Source organism: Phaenicophaeus curvirostris, chromosome 1, assembly GCF_032191515.1.
Source record: "Phaenicophaeus curvirostris isolate KB17595 chromosome 1, BPBGC_Pcur_1.0, whole genome shotgun sequence".
Classification (NCBI taxonomy): Eukaryota; Metazoa; Chordata; class Aves; order Cuculiformes; family Cuculidae; genus Phaenicophaeus; species Phaenicophaeus curvirostris.
In genome coordinates, this window is record NC_091392.1 from 158,613,774 (window position 1) to 158,636,452 (window position 22,679).

General features: G+C 39.1%; 1 protein-coding gene across 1 annotated transcript in view; it reads left to right on the forward strand.

Annotated features, from left to right (window-relative positions):
• PCCA (propionyl-CoA carboxylase subunit alpha) overlaps positions 1 to 22,679 on the forward strand; it is a 289,215-nt gene that overhangs the window by 74,932 nt on the left and 191,604 nt on the right. The window contains exons 7-9 of the mRNA XM_069878949.1: positions 2,635 to 2,766; positions 9,481 to 9,517; positions 15,426 to 15,504. Coding sequence (XP_069735050.1) covers positions 2,635 to 2,766; positions 9,481 to 9,517; positions 15,426 to 15,504 — 248 coding nt within the window. The remainder of the gene's footprint in view (positions 1 to 2,634; positions 2,767 to 9,480; positions 9,518 to 15,425; positions 15,505 to 22,679) is intronic.

The following is a 22,679-nucleotide window of genomic DNA, read 5'->3' on the forward strand; positions in this document are numbered from 1 at the left end:
TTCCCCCTTGTCCTATCACTACAAGCCTTTATGAATAGTCCCTCTCCAGCTTTCTTGCAGGCCTTTTTCAGATACTAGAAGGTTGCTATAAGATCTCCTCAGAGCCTTCTCTTCTCCAGGCTGAACAAGCCCAACTCTCTCAGTCTATCCTCATATGGGAGGTGCTTTAGTCCTCTGATCACCTAATGGCCCTCCTCTGGAACCGTTCCAACAGCTCCATGTTCTTCTTATGTTGAGGATTCCAGAACTGGACACAGTACTCCAGATGAGGTCTCACAAGAGAGGAACAGAGGGTCAGAATCACTTCCCTCGCCCTCCTGGCCACACTTCTTTTGATGCAGCCCAGGATACAGTTGGCCTTCTGGGCTGTCAGTGCAGATTGCTGCTCACGTCAAGCTTCTCATTGACCAGCACACTCAAATCCTTCTCTGTAGGGCAGCTCTCAATCACATCATCCCCCAACCTGTACTGAAATTGGGGATTGCCCTGACCCAGATGTAGGACTCTGCGCGTGGCCTTGTTGAACCTCGTGAGATTCTTACAGGCCTACTTCTCCAGCTTGTCCAGGTCCCTCTGGATGATAACTGCACTACTCAGCTTGGTGTCATCTGCAAACTTGCTGAGGATGCGCTCAATCTTGCTATTAATGTAATTGATGAAGATGTTAAAGGGGCACCAGTTGTCATGGATCTCCATCTGGACTGTGAGCCATTGACCACTACTCTTTCAATATGACCATCCAACCAGTTTCTTAACCACCGTCCTGTCCATCCATCAAATCCCTATCTCTCCAATTTAGAGAGGAGGATGTTGTGGGGGACCGTGTCAAAGGCTTTACAGAAGTTCAGATGGCTCACATCTGTCAGTTTACCTGTGTCCACTGCTGCACTTACCCCAATCTAGAAAGCCACTAAGTTTGTCATACAGGATTTGCCCCTGGTGAAGCTGCGCTTGCTGCCATTAATGACCTCCATGTCAATTCCTTTAGCGGTCAGCTCCTTAGGCACTAAAATATTATAAATCTACACCTTCACATCTGTCTTCCTATCCCTTCCACCCTCCTATTGCCGCCTTCACAAATCTGTCTGTAAGACAGCTGTTGATCACACTAATATTTCTGAGTTGCTGAGTTAATTAGCCCACTGTACTAGAGAAGAGGTGGGCTGAGAGAAAAATCTGAAGGGCTCATTGTGAGTTCAAGTTAACAAGCCCTTGATGTAGCTAAACTAATGCTTTGCATTTGGTTTGAGTGTCTTTGCACTGATTTTTCTAATGCATCTGTAATGCTTATCTGGTCTTTTCTCTGTTACCTATAATGCCTTGTTAGCTAGGATGATAAGAAGTTGTCTACGCTGGGCTTCTGCTATTACATTCTTCCTGCTAGTAAACTGCTTACAGTGAAAACTGTGACTCCCAACCTTGTTGGGAGCTCTTAGGATTGTGAATAGGAGAACCTCGTTCTCCAACTTAAACCACATTTTTTTTCTATGTCTGTTTGTGATTTACTACCATCACATAAATACGCAAAGCTTTGTAATATTACTTTTTATTGTTAGTGACTGTAATTGTCCAGCAACTGTAACATATGCAGCACAAGTGTATGTCAAAGATGCAAAACATTGACGTGCAAACTCTGATGTAAGAAATTGAATATTTGCCATTGTGTTAGTGTTGGTATTAAGAAAACTGCCTATCAGTTGGTAACAAGTTGGTTTTAAGCATTTTCCAGGTGTCAGCATCAGGCAAAAAAAAAAAAAAAATATCAATGAAACAGTTGGAAAAATTGTACAAGGCTGGTATGCTTATTCTTTCGATGCTATGGTATAAAAGGTGTTAAGGTACCTCAAGTGTTTGTACTTAGTGATGCATCAGTAACTTTCAGTGAAACAATTCTGATAGAGTTGCCTTTACTTCTGTATAGTCCTGACCCTAGAGAGGTTTGAAAATACGTCTGTTAACTTGATCACTGAAGTCTGTTGCTGGCATAGAGAATAGGATGAGTGGAAATGCAGTTCAGTGTTCTACTTACGTATTAAAGTGTTGAAGTATTAAAGTATTTTTATGTTAACCTATTTCCACGTTAGTATTGGAAAGAATTGAAAAAGTGTTGCCTGAAAGAATTGGGGAAACGGTATTTCGTTTATTACCTTGTTGTCAAGTTATTTAAATACGTCTAGTAGGAGACTGCACTTTAATTTTGATGTTTCATCAAAGTCTGGTTTTAGGAATACAACAGAATTTTCAACTGTGTTATGGTTTTAGCAAACATCTTTGTAAATCACTTGCTGCTATTTCAATGGTGAGCATCTTTTCTCAGGGGATATTTCTGACTTTCAAGCTGGAGTACTTCCACTTTCAGCTATGTTTCCTTGGCCTGCCTTTGATTTATACAAATGCTAATTATAGGGGCTTTGAATCTGTATGTATATGTAGGATCACAAGGTCATACACATTTTTTATGATCTGGCAGAAATACTGCTTATATGTTGTTAGGTTGCTACATAAATAGACCACTGTGTCTTCTAAATGTTCTTTTGTTAATCAGCTCAAAAAGAGGAAAAAAGTAAATAACAATACCTGTGTAAAGCTGCCTTTTAGTTTTGTCTTCTAAACTTATCTTCATTGTCTTTGCAGGCATCAGAAGGTGTCACCTTCATTGGACCTGACACACATGCTATTCAGGCTATGGGAGACAAGATTGAAAGCAAATTGTTAGCCAAGAATGCAAAGGTCAACACGATCCCCGGCTTTGATGGAGTAGTCAAGGTGAAAAATCACTTAATTACTGCGTGCCCACTGTAGGAACAGTGTCTAACTGAGCTACACCTATTGAAGCTCTGATGCAGAATATAATTATGATTCCAATTTCTTCCTTGATAAGATGTAAATGTACAGATTTTTATTAACAAGAAGGCTTTGGAGAAGAGGAGGAAGTCTGTTAGAAATGATGTATTAAGGACTGCTTCTATGGAGTCCTTAATGTTTTGCTTTAAATTTAACATGAAGGCAGATAAATGCGTTCAGTATCAGGTGTGGATTCGACTGTCTGCATGTCTTTACATTACTCAGGTCTTTACTTCTTGTTGACCAAGATGTTGACATCCCTAAGTTGACAGCGAAGTTAATCACGCTGTATGAAGTTTCCATTTTATAGTGTGTGCTGATGGTGTAGATTTCCAGGTGTTGCAGAACTTGGGGTGAGGGTCGAGGAAAATTGGTGGCTCTTTGTCCAAGCCTGCAGCCAGTGTTTTTCCTGGACTTTTAGAAGGAATGATTTCCAACAGTTTTCTAAAAATATTTTGTTAATTTCTTTATGGTTTGTAAGGTGAAATAAAGTATATCTTGGTTTTGGTTTATTTTCTGCTATAGTGATTAAGTATTGGGCTCTTAGAAGCCTTCCTTTGTATATTTATTGTCTGTGTTAAAGTAGGTAAATAAGCTTTTTTTTTTTCCTTGAAACCTTCATTGTATACGCCTAAAGCTTTGTATTGTAAAGCATTGACCTGCTGGGTTGGACTGTATGCTTGACATGTCAGGTTAGACTTTTATTCAAATAAAATTTGAGTAAAACTTTGAGTTCCAGGCAGAAGTGAAAAGTTTTTCAATGACACTTTAATGTAGTTGAAGGGAAAGTTTTTATTTATGACTAATGTTGTTGACCTCTGATCATCATAAATCTTATTTACATGATAAAATAGGAAATGTCAAGGTAATTGGGAACAACTGAATATATTGATGGAACGCAGATTGTATTTTAAGGAGTACCATATACCAGGGCATTAGTGTCCAGTGTTGTCAGCTAAGCTGGATTTTAAACTCTTAGGAGGAAAAAATACAAACCAAACTAAATGAGGAAGGTGAATAGAGTCCCAAGGGGGCTAGGCCTCCAGAAATTTCTGTTCTGATGAGCTTGGCTAGTGAGAGAGAATAATAAAATTATGAAATAGTTGAGGTCAAAATGCACAAGAGAATTCTTCAGTACTCGTGATGGAAATGCCTGGTGGAAGTAGAGTGGCAGTGGGATATGCCGCAACAGGAGCAGTGCCAGGACTCATTTCTCTTCTGAAGGGCTCCATGTGAGTGTTAGGCTGACATTTGTGGCAATGTTGAAGTCTGTCAGTGATAAATTGGATGCAGCATTCCTTCAGGCTTTTGTGTGTTTTAGCAGTCCCTGTGTATGTGGTCCTTTAGCACTGATAAGATTTAAGAGCAGCCAAGCTACTGTGTATGTGTGCCTCTGTCCTGTTTGATATCCTGTATGTTCTTCCAGAAACCCGAAAGATAACTTCTAGAAAAACATTTAATTAGGAGTTAACTTTGAATTCATCATCTAAACCCCACAAAGCTTTCTGTACTGCAGAATCAAATACTCAATGTGCAGGTTTTATCACTGTCTCAAGCCAAAACTTAAGTGAAGGTCTGTTATTCAGCTAATATGAGGAAACAAACCTGGCAAAGTAGGATAGTGGTTAATGAACAGAAAGCCATATAACCAGTGAAACTGAGCTGCTTACCTGTATGCACTTGTTTTGAGACCTTTAATTGCACTGGTTTTTGACAATTATCTTGAAGTTCCTGGCACAAAATGAAAGAATGTAAGTGATCTGGTTGACAACTGGCTATATGCAATGATGGTCTTAACACTAAATGAACTGGAATGTAGGATTGAGTTGACAAGTCAAATCCTCAGCTATTGAAAGGAACTGTGGAGTAGTTGCTTAATCCTGAAGTGTCCATATCATATCAATTTCACATACTTCAGCCTTGCACTACTTCTGATTATCTGAAGAGCACTGATGAAAAAGATTAAAAAAAAAAAAAAGCAACCCTGCAATGTACCCACCAAAATAAGGAGACTCCACAGACATTGCCGGTGTTGTAGTTCCCATCAGAAAGGGGAGTTGAACATTTTAGCTTAACTAGTGCTGTGGTTACTAGTTATAGGAAATAAAGCTTCTGATAGTCTCATCTTTGCTATGGATCTAAATGTGTGCCTGCGTTTGTCCTCTCATCTCCTTTCTGTGATAATGTCTCTTGCTCAGATGAATACCAGAATAATTAGGTCACACAGGATGCCTGATCTTTGCTTGGAGCTTGATGTACTATTTTGCCAATTCAGACTAAGATAGGAAGAGGAAAGCTGTGTGAGACTGGGTGCAATCAGAAAAGCAATGTGCAAGGAATTGGAAACTATAGGATTTTGGCCATTCTGTGGGAGACCTGTTTTAGTCAGAGTTAAAAAGCTTTCAAAATCTGAGCATTCTTTTTCTTGAGAAATAAAATTTTTAGAGATTCTAGGAAGAAGTTAAATGTCATGATACTTGAGTTGATGAGAGGTGGCTTCATCTTTACTGTAGAGTCTAATAGAGCTGGAAAAAAACAGCATTCATGCCTTTGACAATGCCAGAAGTTATGGAAGAACAGCAAACACAGAGTACAACTTATAGTGCTTCCTTAGTTAGCTCAGGACTGCACTGAAAATCATTGTTAATTGAAGAGTTGTATTTATCCAGCACTTCTTAAATAGTTATTTAGATACACTGGTCCTTTAATGGATAAAGGGTGTTTTCCTCTTCTTATTTACTCACACATAGTAGACAGTGGAGTTGCTCAGCTTTTGTAATAACACTTTGGAGAAGTTGGATGCAGAAAAATTCCCAATACGTAGGAATTAGAAATTTAGGAGCAAGAAACCCTTCAGTGGTATATTTAAGGACCTGGAAGGATTGAAGAGGAGCATGCTTTGTATCAGACACAACTAACTGTTCTCATACAGGCAAGTGCTGTAATAAATACGATACTGAGAATGGAAAGATATGTCGAGGGAGTAGAGAGGATAGTTTGACAAGAGACTATTTTCTTCCATCCCTGGTTCAATTTGTCAGTTGGCTGAGGCCAGGATTATCCGGTCTACATGTGTAAGGGATCCGAGTCTGGTGCTGTCAGCTAGAGAGCCAACAAAAGCATTCAAAGGTAGTGAATTTCAGAATCTGTAATTACAATTACAATTAGGTTCCTAAAACCTGATTGAAGAAATACTAGTAAATATTCTTAATCAAAAGAATTAGTGTTAATCCCTGTGAGTAATAGATATACTGCAGTTAGATCTGAGATGTATTGTCTGTAAACAAGGGGAGAGAAATAAAGCAACAAGAAGAAAGTGGAGGCAGAGTAATGAGTATAAGGAGATGCCATGGTGAAAAATTGGCAAAGGAATGGCATGAGAAGAAAGATTTTCACCATGTCCAGCCAGGTTGGTTTTGTGGCTGGTAGAACGCAGCTGGATGTAGACCCAGAAGATTAATGTCTCTAGGTATCTGCATGGTTTCATTGATGTCAGCAGATAGTTTGAAGGTGTTCAGCAAGGCTACGAATTTACTGTATTTAAGTTTTGGGTGTCTGTTTTCAGCTTTATGCTTGCATTGGGGTATTGACGTTGTTATAAATGTTCCCTGTATTGCTGGAGAGGTTGTTGGAGAGCAGACGTGAACTTGGAGGTTCTCTAAGCCCAACAGTCATTGCCATGAAAACTGTTATGTAGTTCTTTGTAATTAATACGATTTTACACGGCTCTAGGAGTCTCTTTAACAGCTTTATTCTGGCATTCCTCGACATCGGAACAGTTTTGCTTTTTTGTCTCCACCTGCTGGTAGCCTGAGAGAGAGGCACGTGTGTGAAATTGGGAGGTTAGAAAATTTTATGCTAAATCACTATTTTTTATGTCTTTTTAACTTAATGAAATCATCCATTTGTAACACTATGACATCATTTTATAACTCTTATGATTTTTATAAACTTGTACTGTTACTTGAACATTTTTATTTGTCCCATAAAAGGTGGTGTTAAAATTATATATTTCTTTACAATGTCTGTTTTATTTTGGGAAAATGGTAGTGTAGCTAATGTGTTTTTGGAGGAAGTTGCAGTAAATCATTGAGGACTTTTGCTTTTAAAAAATAATTCAAAATGCATTTAGAGGCAGTGAGGTTTTGTATATTTTGCTCATATGGATTACGTTACACAGTGTCAATAGTATTTGTTTTTTTGTCATGTATTGTCATGTCCCCCCCAAATGCGTCATAAGTTCTTTGCACTAGAAATCTAAGATACCGGTCCTAACTTAGTGAGTACTCAAACTGCTGCTGTATTTATGCAATCTGCAAGTGAAACGCATGATACTAAAATGTACTTTCTTAAGGAAAAAGATCAAAAGACTTACCAGAGATCTCAATGTCAGTTGCTTAATTTTTGTTTATTAGTTTTTCTCTTTAAAGCACTGCGAATTTTTTGGTTTCTGTATGAGAAACGCACTTTGAAGGCTAAAGAATTCGAATATGCATTGATTTTTTTTTCTGTATTTTAGAGCTTGAGTTCTAATATTAGAACCATAAAAGCAACAGATGCTGAAAATAGTATAAATTAATAACCGTGCTGGGAAGATGACTTCAGCCCATTGAAGCCAGAACTGAGACAATTAGTGCTGCTGCTACGATGCCGCTTATTACTTTAAGTTGTTGTATGTGTGTATAAAAATCCGATGGCAGTGAAAAGTTCCCCTCTAGTGATTTGCAGCTTGTCTTCCTGTGGGCTGCAATGTATCACTTGGCCACTTTTTTTGCAGGTAACTAAGTGAAAAAAAATTACCCTGTTTGTTTCCCCCCTCCCTTTAATTCTATTTTGCAAATATATGAGGGAATTTGCAAAAGAAAAGAAATGTAAAAGTTTCCTTCTTGGCTATAATCGTGGCTCTTCATCAGTCATCACTCTTCCTGCATTTTGTTCAAGAGGCTCTAATTGTCTGCATTTGGCAGGTTTAACACTTCCTGACAGAGAGGCTATTAAGGGGAAGTATTCTCGCATAACTGTCACAGGCAGGAACAAAGAACCTTCAAACTCAATGTGTGGAAACCACTAACATTCTTAAATGACCCTTTTCATGCATTTTATCCCTTTAAGCTAAAATTTGGAGGGTGCAGGGTCATAGAAAGCAGCAAGGTGTAATAAAACAGTAAACTTGATTTTTTTTTTGGGGGGGGGAGGCAAGGAAGGTTTTTTTTTTTTTACTAGATTTATCTCTTGACTTAAAAACAATTGTTATTTGGAAAAAATCTCATTAACAGATGTGACTGGAGTAAAAAGACTTAAAACTGATGTTGCTTTCAGGACTGCTTTGAACTTAACAAGCACCGATTTGTGGAGCAGACTAGCTAATGAAAGGAAATTAAATTTTCTGACAACTTCCCCTGCCAGCCCCCTTATTCTTCATGGGGCTGTTACTAGGTACTGAAGACTTTTAAAGAGGATTTTGTTTTATTATCGGACATAAATGAACCAGGTATGAACATCTCTTATATATATTTTTTTTTTAAAAAAAAAGTTCTGACCTGGGTGCTTTTAAAATGGATTGCCTTGAAAGCTTTAAAAATATCGGGTTTCATTTTAATGTTCATAAGTCAGCCCCCATAGTTTCAGACACACTTAGCAGCTGGTGGTTTCCAGACATTACAGCCTTCGGTACAAATGTTTTAATGCATGTCATAGAATAGTATAAATATTAGCAAATTTGGATGGAATTTTCGAATTTAACCCATGCCACTGTAATTTAACTCCTTTTCTTTCAAGTCTTGTATAGTGGAAATATATTGTTATTAGTAGAAGAAACCAGAATTAACTACTAGATAAGAGCAGTGGTTACTAAAAAGTAAGCAATTCAGGTAATTTGGTTTGTGTGGTTTTTTTTTTTTTTCCTCTGAGTTTCCTAGTACTCTTTTCAGTACCAGGTTATAGTTGTGTAGCTGAAGCAATAGGTGGCATTAACAGAAGGATTTTTCTAGTTGTCATAAACCAGTAATGCGTGGTCTCTTAAACAGAAAAAAATATGGGCACCTTCTCATTTCAGGTACGGTTTCAGGTGATGCATTTAAGGTTTATTCTGCGTTTAGCATGAGAAACTTATAAAAATGAAATGCTCATTGTTCTTTCATCGGTAGAGAAAAAAAAGATTCGTCTTTAAAGTAGATCAGCAAGTTTTCTGAACCTGAATCTCTCCCAAACAATAGAGAATCAACTCCCCCTACTGACAGCAGCCAGGAAAACACAAGGAATACCTGTGAGGACAGAAACAGGCTGGCAGTGGACAAACTTTAACGATCTGATTTATAGTCCATTATTGATTGTAAACTTCTAAATTCTAGCATTAAATTCCTACAAACTGCAGAAAATCATTTTGCGATCCCGGTTGTGTTTCCTGTCAGCTGATTCTTCACTGCTTTGAGTTTCTTGGTATACTAATGATGAGGTAGAATTTACATTCCACTTATGGTATTAATTTTACATTCCTCTGGCTGAAAAGGGTCAGAAGGTTGTAAAATCAAACATTAAATGAATCAGAGGAGACAGTAGTGCAATATATGACTGCCCTCAGGACATAGTGCAGTGGCTGATGGGATTAATGTTGGGTCTCATTTCCTGCTTTTACAGGATGCAGATGAAGCTGTCAGAATTGCAAGGGAAATTGGTAAGTTCTTAAATTAGCTATGGTGGGATTTGTGTGCCTCTCAGCAGACATGGTTGACTAAATTGAATGTGTAATAAGTAATCCCTATAGAACAAATAATGTTTTAATAGTTTTTAAGTTCCCTGTTGCCTATAGAGCTGGAAGAATCCAGGCATTAACGCTCTGTCTCTTAAATCATCACATTTTAGCTTTACAAACTGGTCTCTACAGAACAAGTGCAGCCGTGATTAGTGGAATGCATGTAATATGCAATAATGAGTAGCTTGCTAAAGGATTTAATTCAAAGTATATCTGCAATGAGACATGATAGTCAGAAGTTAGACATGACAGGTTTCTCTGACTTGGCAACACCAGTGCTGTTGTGATCTGTCTTCGTCACTGTGTGGACTGCAGTTAGCTTGAATATCATTCAGACCACCAGCCTTTCTTCTGTGCTTTTTGGAATAAAATCACTATTAGGCTTCTAAATATCTTACAGAATGGTGAAAAGAGCAACCAGCAAACTGTCTGGGACTCATTCTGATGAAGGTTAAGTGTAATATGTGTTTAATGAGCTTTGGCTTTTATTTACTGATATTAGGGAATATTAGGGAAAATATTTAACCATATGCTTGAAACTACACATGTTCTTAAATGCTTTCTAGAAGAAGAATCTAATGAAAGAAATTTTTTCTTGTTTTTTTTTTTTTCCCCATTTTCACTTTAAGAAACAATAGACATGAGAAACTATTTAGGTTCATCACAGGTACATAATGCGAAGGATTTATCTTCATTTGAAGACTCTCTTACTGATGTTGCTACAAATACATCTCACCTGTGTCAAAAGCTATGGTTGTGCTTTATGTGCCAAATAGAAATTGGGCCTTGCACTGCTGCAGTTGCCTTTTCCTTGGTGTAACACCTTTCCAGTTTGAGTTTAAGTTTCTTACCCAGCTCTGGTTAGCTGCCCTGAAACCCCTCAGTACAGGCTTGTCTGGCTTTGAGGCTGACACAATGGAAGTCAGCATTTCTGTGGGTCAGCCTTTATGTCCCTGTTGGGAAATCAAGTGGTTACTGATCCCTGTCATGGGAGCAGAAACAAAAGGGAGAAGTTATCAATCAGACTGGAACATTTGGAGAACTGTAAATAAAACTGAATTTAGTCCTTAAAAAAACCTATGCGTGGTATTATGACTTTATTGGAATGAGACTAAACTGGCTTTATTGCTCTTGTTCTTTAAAGATCTCCTGCAAGTATTTTTAAAGCATTTTAAAAAAAATTAAGTGTGAAGGCATTCAGTGGCTTCCTAGATACCCTTTAGAATGTGTTCTTCCCTAATTTTATTGAGTTCTTCTGGTGTTCGAGTCTTTGGTATCAGTAGCACTTTGGAGGTCATTACATCAAGCACTACATTTATTGATATAGATATAGCTACAGGTTTAGATACGGAGATATATTTAAGTCATTTGCAGACAGCTGACTGGTGCTTTATTTAGATGGTAAATTCTTAAACCATTTTGATGCAAAAGAAGCTTTGTCCTGTGTCAGTAGTGGAAGAAAAATGTCCATCCTAGCTTTTTCCACACCCATGTTTGATGAGTTGATCAGTTTGATTGAGCTTCACTCTAATCATGACCACTGGTCAGAATAAAACCCAATGATACGTGATTTCAAAGGATCTAATATAGGATGGAATTAATGTCTCTTGTATATATATATATAATGCATGTGTCCTTGTATATAAGGCACTTGAATCTAATGCAATACTTACAGATTATTTTTAATTTCACTTACCCAGAGCTCAGTCTTTCAAGAATGCTTAAGTAATTGCTAAAAAAATAAATCATCGAGTCAGTGCTTACATCTCTAAAATTCTGTATAACATTCTCTTGCTGCCTGCATGTTGTCCTGCTTCTCCCTAATTTGTTCTCACCAAAGATTCTGTAGTAGTGGAACATGGCACTTGAGGGTTGAGGCGTTGCCTTTACCTGTTTCAGGGACTGCTATTTATGGACATAAATTTTGTGAGAGTGGGAGTAAAATCTACCTTTTGCCCGTCAGTTGAGATGTGCTCTCCCAAACAGTCAAGAGAGGGTGTGACAAATATTAAGCTAAATCTGGAACTTGAAGGAGTTCAGGCATAAATTGCTATATAGGTTCCTTTCTGTAGTCTCTCTTCTCCATTTGCCTGTGTGGGCTGTTCTCATGATACTTTCTGTAGTGCTTAATCATGCTGTTTTTTTCCCCATGTTGCCTTTAAAGCTGCTTAAGTTTATATTAAAAACTGCTGGCTTCTTGGTTTGTGAAGCATCAATGAAACTCCAGGAAGTTTTACTCTTGAGTTTATTTGAAAGAATTGAATGACTATGAAGCTTAGACAGTTACACTAAAAAGTCTGTACAAAACTGAAGAGGTGAAGAACATGTTCTTGTTGTGTTTCCTTTAGAAGGGGTTTAATTAGTACTATTGCCGCAAGCAGTATTGCTCAGACTGATATTGCACAATGCATTCTGTGGCCTGCTACCTGCAGCTTTATAAATATAGTTAAATGACATCTAAAACCATGGTGACAAAGGGTGAGAGCTAACAACTGTGAGACACCAGAAGTTTGCTTACTCCATTTACCATTCAGATTCTCAGAACAGTAACCACCCTGGAAACAAAGCAGCCCTACATTAATGGTACCTATTTAACAACAACAGCTTATCTGATGATCTTCAAATTTAACAGCTTTTTACCTTCCTGCCTTCCAAGATCTTTTTAGACTTATCCTTCAGATCTGCCATGAGAGTCTAAAACTATAGAACAAGAGTGGTTTTTATTCTTAGGTGCAATTTTCATTTCATGTGAATTGGCATCTAATTTGAGAGAGGGGCTAAAACCCTAACACCTACTAAAAAAACATGCCTGCTTTATGAGACTCCATTATTGTTGTGGGTCTTCTTTATAAAGGCTATTAGAAATTGTTTGCATGCCTCTCCCTTTCCATGCCTAGTTCAGCCAATCCATATGAGCATACTCCAGCAATTTTGATTGCTGCTGAATAATGCAAAAGTGGTTAGGAGAATGATGAGTAATGTATCCCGATCCCAGCATCTTGTACCCAATATGTAAGCAAAACTTAGGTTCTACAAAGCCTTCCTTGTCTGAGCATTCATCAGTCTTTGATATTAGCTGAAGAACTGCTGTTTAGCCTGGTTTAGTGTCTCAGAGAGCAAGTAGTGTATAAAGGCATATTTGACCAAAATTTCAAGTCCTCTTATTTTCAGGGGACCGGCTAATTATCATCCTAACTTGTAGAGGTCTGTTGCAGAGTATTTTTCCTTCTCAACCTAAAGAGTTGTGTTTATCTTTTCAAAACAGGCCTTACTTTGGTTTAAATGTTTTAAAAAACCTACCTTGTGGCTTTCTGGAATCTTTTAAGTGCCTTGCATAAAAGTATGAGTGGTGTGTCATCAGTATACATAAAAGATGGGGTAGGGGCTGGGAAGCAAAGTGTTCTGCACTTTGTGAATTATGCTGTAACCCATGTATCCTGACTGATAATTAACCATGTGAGTTGTGGTATATGAACTTTTATATTCTGTAGCATATGAAGACTCACCAAGGCTCACTGCCAGCATCCCTATTTTGCTGTTGAAGTGAAAGAACAGTAAATTAGGACTAGACTCTGCTTACAGGATTTAAATCAGCAAGCCATTCAAGAGACTAATATTGTTAGACTGAAATTGTTAGCATAATTGATGATGATTTTTTTCAAGTACATGTAACACTGAATGAGATAGATTAGGTGATGGAAATTGCTATAGTGAATTTGCCATAATAAGGCTTAAAACAATGCTTATTTCAGAATTTCAGACTTGCAGCCTCTTGAGTTGGAGAGAGTCTCCAGCTGGTGGTAATGTTGCCAGAGGTGTAAGTTCACTAGTGTTATGCAGTTAAATATCATTCCTTGCATAAAAACCACACAAGATGTGCTTTTTTGCTTTACTTCAAGATAGCTAGTGGCTCATCTGGGAGCCTGGCAGTTGCCAGGGATCTGGAAAAGCAGCTAGAGCACAGATAAATTGTACTCGTGCCTATACTGCATCTCACAAAAGTTGAACTTCATTGTTTGGTGCATGCAATCTAGAGTTATCTTGTGCATGCCCTTTTACCTCTGGGATTATAGAGGCCTTAAAAGTACTTAGTATAGTTCTGGATCAACTTCATTGTTCCTCTGTGAGTTGTTTCTTGCCTCTCTGTGGTAGCATCAGATATTTCATAGGAAAATGTAAAGATGCTCTAGGAAGCTTATTTGCATGGGTCTGTTTTGATTTACCTTTTTACCTAGTTAGTAATTAGATTACTATAGATGGTAAAGCATGAAGATTTATAGCCTTTTGGTCATCCTGGCCTAGAGGAACTTGATTTGTGCTCTGCCTATACTTATCTATTACCTTTCTGCAGCTTTCAGCCATGTGAATGCTCTGTAGCATGGAGTTCCACAGTCCAATAACACATTATGTTGTAAACTATTTTGTTGATTTTTGCTATTTCTTTGTTAGTTTAACATTCTCTTGTACTATTGCTGCTCTCCTACCTTCCAGTCAATGCTACTTTTTGTTATGCTTGTATGATGCCACTTGGGTTTTTTTGTGTCCACTTCAGTCTTTTTGAGCAAAAGGTTCCCAGATCTTGCTGGGTTTAACTATCTTCTCCTGAACCTCGTTTCAGTCTAAGGACTTTAGGGAGAAGGTAGGCATATTGAATCACTGTCACTGGACAGAACAAGACTAGACCTACATTCCAGAAAGAAACTGTAAGCATTAGTTACATATATGATAGCAAACTTTCTGTTGGAAACCATATTGAGATGTCCATTTCTGTCCCCAGATCAAAGCCTTGTATAATTTGCAAGGACTGATGGACCTCTTCTTTGCAGACAATATCATCTGATCTGATATTTTGTTTAATGTTACCACTTTTATTAAATATACTGGAGACCAAACACTCGAAGAATTACCTGCTATCCTAGAAATGTCAAAGACTTTCTAATCAGATCCTTAATTTTCACATTCCTGTATTTTCAAGTGGGAGAGAGGCGAAGTTTACTGGTATGAATAGGAAATTATTTTAGGAAGTTGCTTTGAATTAAAATATTGTACTACAAGATAAACAGTCATTACTAAGTCAGCCTTTAAAGTGCATACTTAGTTTTCAGAAAGCTAGAAAAGTACAAAGGTCCTGATTCATACTTATATTAAGGTATCTTGTTCTGAGAGTAAAATATTACCAGTTATGCACACTGATGTCAGACTTGTGCTGCCCATTTTTCCTTGCTACTTGTCAGTTTGGGGAAAATCCTTCTTTACTGTTAAAAAATTTAATAATCTTTTCTGTAATATGTGTTATTGCATAATAACAGCACAGAGCAGCACAGCTCTTCTGAGGTGCTCTGTTATTTAAAATACACTGTTATTTAAAAATACTGCAGGTATTGATAAGTTACAGGTTTGATTTCTTAATCTCTTGAGTAGTTTCTCAAATCTCCTACTTGTTTTTGCTAGTAAGCCTTTTAATAATTTTATCACAGCTATAGCTTATTTAATCAGTAACAAAGGAATGAAATTTTGTTCCGCAAGAAATGTGAGCTTAAAAAGGTCAAATGCCTTTATTCATAAATCACTTCGTTATGTGGGATTAATTCATTCAGAGCTTTTTTTGGTATAAATGAAATGGAGAAGACAACCTTTCTTGGCTTCAGAAATCACTGCACTGACAGCTGAGTCTTGAAAAGAAAAATCTCTCCTCGTCTTCTTCCAAACAAAGTGTTTTAATAAACGAAGTTATTGTCTACTGGCGTTATTGGACATGTGGTCAGTTGTCATGTTCCTCTGACCAACTGAACAAAGTTTGAACTTCTGTCTAATTGTTCCCCGCTGTTAGGCTACCCTGTCATGATCAAGGCCTCAGCAGGTGGTGGTGGGAAAGGCATGAGAATCGCTTGGGATGATGAAGAGACCAGGTGAGATGCTGTCCAAAAGCTTGCTGTGATGAATGCTGCAGTTACTAAAGTCCCATTAAGCCTCTGTGAGCTGACAGTTGAGCAGATATGAAATGTTAAACAGAGAAATTGGATATTATTTGGTTTTTCTCCCTTTTGTACAGCAAATGGAGTACTTTGGAACATTGCGTGTGCCTATTTAAAATTATTTTTTGCATAAAACTTAAAAAAACATTAATTTGAGTAGAAACCTGATGCTTAAAAATGCCTTTAGTCCAGTGATATACTATGAATGTAGACTGTAAATAACATTTTGCTGTATGCCTTTCAGAGTGCTGATCTATTGTCTCTGTGTTAGGTGGAATAATTATTAGCCTTGATTCTCAAACGTTAATGTGTGCCATTAGTTCTGTTAAAAGTTGATGAAACTGATTATTCATGTGTGAAAACACATACGGTGTTTCCAGAATGTGCTCTAATAAGTTACATACTTGTGTTTAAAATATTTGTCTTGGTAAACTATTGTGCTTTTGCCTGTTTGAAACAATGCTAGTTTAAACACAGGTATTTTCATGTCTCTTAATGGTTGTCTGAATCCTGAACACTTCAAGATACTTTGTTATTGATGTGAAGTTTTACAGTCCATTCTCTGCTGATACTGTGGCAGTGAGGAGCCTGGTTTTGACCCCATATGCCACTGATATTACAGAAAAATCCTTTTGGGACTTTTCAGACTTGTAAGAAAAAGCCTATTTGATCCAAAACTAGATAACCTCTTAAATGTTTTCCTTTTCACATGGGGAGAGCAGCACTTATGTTGGAATCAACTCAAAGTACAACTAAAGTTTTTATTACTTTAGTTTAGTAACCTGTAAGATTCCCTATTGTATTTGTGTTCCCTGTTAATTGTTTGTCAAAACCTAAAAACTGGAAAAAAGAATAACGAATGGTTAGCAGTTAAATTTTAGATTTAAAGAAAACATGAGGTGGTAGCTTATTGTACCTTGCTACCTCTAGTCTACTTATATTCAAATCTAAATAAATAAAGCTTTACACATTAGAATGAAGATCTAGAATAACCTGTTTTCTTGCAAGGATGCTTTGTTCCCACTGCTTTAGAATCCAAAATTACTGCTTTGATCTTGTTCAGTCAGCAATTGCATCTGTTGGACTTAAAGGGAAGGCTTTCCTTTCTTGTTTTGCTCAGAAAGGAGCAGGGGGGCTCAATGAAAGTAACTGTTCAAAAAGTGAAAACTGGATCCAAAATCATGATCACTGTTTTGTTTTGGAGAAGAGTTGTGGTTATTGTTTAGAAGATCACCTGACAGAGCTGATCGGTATAAATAGAAGCCAGCTACAGGTGTTCTTTTTTGTATATTTGCATACAAAGTTAAGTTAGTGATATTTCTTTGACCCAGTGATATTCAGTGATACTGCTTTGAGATGCTTGCCTTGTTTCAGCTCTTTATTTGCCAGTGGTGCTCTTAGAATAATACTTCTGGTTAGTTATGCAAGTCTTGTCTTTACAATGTAATTTTATATATCATTATCTAAAAAGCACTTTAAGAAAGAGCACCTAGACTGAGTCACAGATCAACACTACTTACTGATCCCGTATCAAGTAGTAATACTTATTTTAACATTTACAGGCAAGCAGTAATGAAGGCAAAATTAAGTTAGCAAAGTACTTGTGGGAGGATAAAAGTGAGATTTGAAAGAGAATTGAAAGTAGAAGCATAGTTGCTTTGAATTAACATACGAAGTAGAGCACTTGCGTTTCTCTTGCAGTCAGTCTTGAAAAAATATCTGAGGTTGTAAAATTGTGGTGCGTGCACATTAATTGCGTTATGGAACTAAGATTGTTCATTTTTACATATCTGAAGAACAGCTGACTGAATGTTTGGAAGGTGACTCAACTTGTTACTGACGAAATGATATCTGATATTTCTAATATTTAATGAAAGTTTGTTGACTTTGTGTATCACCTTGCTGATTCCAAATCCATATAATCCTAAAAAAAGCAATTTTCAGTTGTTGGCAGGCTCTGAGAAGCCACTATCTAAATGGCCTTTTGTACTTCAGGGTTCATTGATGCAAGACGTGTGAAGAATTGTTGATAATATTTTGGTTTGTAAGCATGTTTTGACTTTGTGTGGGATTAATTCTAAGTGCTATTAAAAAAACCCCTTTTATATAGACTAATTTTTTTGGAGCATAATTTTGGATTTTCAGGATAGTTGAAAATTTTCCTTATTTCAACTGGCGATGCATAATATTTAAAGAAGGTTTCAATGTGATGTGGTAATTGCCACCGGAAATGAAAAAGACCGATGTGAATGATTTAACTGCTACAGTTACAGAATTATTCACTGTGGTAACTTACTGTTGCTTCATCCTTCACATCCCTTAAATATCCCCAGTGATGAAATTTTTGTTAGATTCTCTAAGTATTGTGATATTATTCCAGCTATATCTAAGATTTTTGTAACTTTTGGCTAATATTTCTAGTTAGAAGTACTAGAATAGTTTTACCACTGTTAGAATTATTTTTGTTTCTTAAAACAGCTCTTCACTGTGGATGGCCCCCAGCTGCCCGTTGCCCCTTTATCTGAGTAGGGCTGCTGTTGTACTTCTTCAGATATGAATCCCTCCAGCTCTCACTCCCATTGCTGATTGTGAAATTTTGGTCAAGTTCTACCGTGGAATTTTGTGTATTGTTCAAGACCACTAACTATGGGTTGATTTCTCAAGAGATCCTTGTTTTCATTCTCTTCTGCTAGTGGTAATTCCTCTTCAGCCCACCTAATGTCTGTGTTGAGAAGTTGTCCCCAGCGTCTGTCAGAAACCTCCCAACTTGCTTGAGGTCTTCTGTGCTGCTTTTCCAACAGATGTCAGGGAGGATGGTTTCATCTGAAAAACCCACGCAAACAGAGCCCCGTCCCCAAAATAAAAAATACAGCCAGTCACCCCAAACCACTAACAAAGAAAAAAACCCCACGGCCCCCAAAACAAAACCACACAAACTTGAAGAAGAATTTGTCTGTTTTGTCAGCTTAAGCAGGTGAGCTGTTCACAAATTTGCACTGCACTCATTACCATGACTGGCATCTTTCTTGATCCAGGCCTTTCAGCTCTCACTCGCTTACTATTTCTCAAGAAGAGAGCCGTGTATTGGGCCTGTCTTTCCATAAAAGGGGCAAGCCTATCCTGCTGCCTGTCATAAAGATTGATAGTGTTCATTGCAGCACTGCAGTTGTGTGGCTTGTCCCACCAAGCCACTTATGCTAAAAGTGTTGCAATTATGTGTCTTCATGCAGACTCCAGCTCCCCTTTGTTTCCTTGCCCACATGTTTTCGTGTACAGATGCTTGAGGTGGGCCTTTATTTTATTTTATTTTCCCCCTTAGATGCCTCCAGGCTTTGACTAGTGTGCAACTCCCCCCAGAATGACCCACTGTGCCCCAGAGGCGAGGCAGTGGTGTTCCTTGCCTGCTGTAGGCATGGGCTGTGGTGGCCTTCAAGCTCACCAGCTCCAAGCCCAACTTGGATCAAGGCATCTGATGTGTGAAAGGTTCCCCAGCAGCTGGAGTCACCATGTGTGCTGCGGGGGGCCACGCTGTTAGCGGTGCTCTAGCTTACCAGCTCCATGGCAGCGTGTGTCTGCAGGTGGCTGAGCTGGGGTGGAAATAATCTTCACAGCAGGTAGCTACGGGCTCCTTCTCATCGCAAACCAGGCTATTAATCTACGAGTTGGAAGAACAGCTAGTAGAAGCTAATGGAATACCAAAAAGCAGCAAATCTGCATGTAGGAAAAAAATGAACACTGCTGCAGAAAGTTACTGAGAACCTAAGAAAAAACAATAGAAAAACTTGCCTGAATAAATAAATAATTTGGAACCAAAATGCTGCCCCCCACCCCCGGCCCCTTGACAAACCCTGCTTTCAGCGCTACCTCTACCACCACCTCCTTGTGAGTAACTACCAAAAATATCTTCTGCCAAAGGCCTTCTTAGCTGCTGCTGTTCACCGTGCTCCTTGCTTCCTGGCTCAGCTGGTGTCCCTGTAGCATAGGGCACCCAGTAGTGTCTAATGGCCAGTCCATCCTCCCCGTTCCCTGCCCTTTGGTCTAGTGCAGGTGGCTCACACTGGAACACTGTGAAGATTGGCTGTGTTAGTAGGTGGTGAGTGTTTGGAGTGTGGGTCTGGCAGAGCCCCTGCTGAGGAATCCTCTGAGCAGAGTGCCTCCTTTACTTTGAGTCATAGCATAGAGCTATGGTCTTCGTATGTGTGAGGTGCATCAGCCTGAGTGATTGTCTTATCAAACATTAAGGCTTAATTACGCTGCAGATAGCATGTTTCTTGTATGGCTAACTGTGCCTGGGCCCAGGGGCAGTAAGCTCAGGTTCCCCCGTCCCAAATTCCCCTGTGCTTCTCTTCTAGGGTTAGCACAAACAGTAAAGTTTTGGACTAGGTCGCACATATTGGCACAGTTGTGCTGCATGGGGAGTGTATTCCTCGCAGTGAGGCTCAGTTGGGCTGCTCCTTGCTGAAAGGACGCCGCTTCAAATGCAAGTTCTCTTCTAACTGAAACATCTTTCTTGTTTTTTCATAAAAAAAACCTGAAACCCATCTCCATTTGGTAAGTACGATCCCCTTAAGGAAGGTGAAGTGTTTAAGGTAATTTTTATCACTGAGCAAATGCAAGTGCACACATTTGTAAGGTACAAACAAGGTCAGAATACCAGAGACAATTGTTCCTGTTGTGTAGTTTCAAAAAGATTTACAGATGTGTGGCTTAGATAATTGGGCACCTGACATTTTTTTTTTAACAAGTATTGCAGTTTATATTTCTAATTAGCACGTACTTCAATGGAGGAAAAATAGTCAATTGTGCGTAAAACTGATAGAATGTTTACAAAAGGAAATTGAGCCTTTGATATAGGACTTAAAATAGATCTAAATCTGTTTCAGTAAACTCAGATACTGTGTATGGCTATTTGTTACCTCACTATGTTTTTTTCAACAGATCAGTAGTGTGTAGAAGCACAGATTTTGATGTTCATTTTTCTCTTCATTAACTAATTACGTATGTTGAAGTTGAATTTGAATTTATATTCAATGTACAGTCTTTCCTAATCTCAAAAATATATCATGAAAGGGGGCGAAGAAATACCTTTAAACATTTCTTCCAACAGTCCTGGAAGACTGGAGAAGTCCCACTGGACTGGAGGCTGGCTGATGTTGTGCTCATCTACAAGAAGGGTCGCAGGGAGGACCCAGGGAACTACAGGCCTGTCAGTCTGACCTCAGTGCCAGGGAAAGTCATGGAACAGGTGATCTTGAGTGCTATCATGAAGCACATGCAAGAGAACCAGGTGACCAGGCCCAGTCAACATGGGTTCACAAAAGGCAGGTCTTGCCAAACTAACCTGATCGCCTTCTATGACGAAGTGACTTGGCTGCTGGATAAGGGAAAGGCTGTGGATGTGGTCTTCCTGGACTTCAGTAAAGCCTTTGACACAGTTTCTCACAGCATTCTGCTTGAGAAACTGTCAGCCTCTGGCCTGGACAGGCGCACACTCTCCTGGGTGGAAAACTGGTTGGATGGCCGGGCCCAGAGAGTGGTGGGAAATGGTGTAAAATCCAGCTGGAGGCCAGTGACAAGTGGGGTTCCCCAGGGCTCAGTGCTGGGTCCAGCCCTGTTCAATGTCTTCATCAATGATCTGGATGAAGGCATCGAGTGCACCCTTAGCAAGTTTGCAGATGACACTAAGCTGGGTGGAAGTGTCGATCTGCTGGAGGGTCGGGAGGCTCTGCAAAGGGATCTGAACAGGCTGGACCGCTGGGCTGAGTCCAATGGGATGAGGTTTAACAAGGCCAAATGCCGGGTCCTGCACTTGGGGCACAACAACCCTATGCAGTGCTACAGACTAGGAGAAGTCTGTCTAGAAAGCTGCCTGGAGGAGAGGGACCTGGGGGTGTTGGTTGACAGCGACTGAACATGAGCCAGCAGTGTGCCCAGGTGGCCAAGAAGGCCAATGGCATCTTGGCTTGTATCAGAAACGGCGTGACCAGCAGGTCCAGGGAGGTTATTCTCCCTCTGTGCTCGGCACTGGTGAGACCGCTCCTTGAATCCTGTGTTCAGTTCTGGGCCCCTCACCACAAGAAGGATGTTGAGTCTCTGGAGCGAGTCCAGAGAAGAGCAACGAAGTTGATGAAGGGGCTGGAGAACAGGCCTTATGAGGAACGGCTGAGAGAGCTGGGATTGTTTAGCCTGGAGAAGAGGAGGCTGAGGGGTGACCTCATTGCTTTCTCTAACTACCTGAAAGGAGGTTGTAGAGAGTAGGGTGCTGGCCTCTTCTCCCAAGTGACAGGGGACAGGACAAGAGGGAATGGCCTCAAACTCCACCAGGGGAGGTTTAGGCTGGACATTAGGAAAAAAATTTTTCACAGAAAGGGTCATTGGGCACTGGAACAGGCTGCTCAGGGAGGTGGTTGAGTCCTCTTCCCTGGAGGTGTTTAAGGCACGGGTGGACGAGGTGCTGAGGGGCATGGTTTAGTGTTTGATAGGAATGGTTGGACTTGATGATCCGGTGGGTCTCTTCCAACCTGGTTATTCTATGATTCTATACACATCTGTATATGGTAGGTGTACCTATCTCATGTTACTATTGTCAGATTTTGTTTATGGAATTGAACTATGTTCAAGGGATGGAAAGCATGGCAACTTCAACTCGGTTGTGCTGTAGTTCTTATTCAGGGCACACATATCAAGTAGTCAAGCCCACAGAAATTTACCCTAACCTTTCCATGTGTATCAACACAAATGGCTCGACTAAGCCTGTAGAAAACCTCTGTGGGTTCCTGCATAATGGCACATTTCACCCTGAGAAAGCTGTACATAAAATTTGTTAGCAGTTATGCCCCATAGGTGTAATCTTTCTGCCATGAAAAATAAAGTCAATAAATACGGCATCTTACAACCTTTTATTTGTTTGAGTAACTGTGTATATGGAAAAGAAAACAGAGGCAAGTATGCAGAATGAGCAGTTACACCTTAGTGCAGGGGAAACCTAGTAGTACAGCTGGTGCTTTATAAAGTGAAGTACTGCATCTTCAGATTGTATATTCAGTGATTGAATTTACAAGGTCTGTATCATAATATCTGCAGTTCTTTCATCTAATTAATGTGCAACT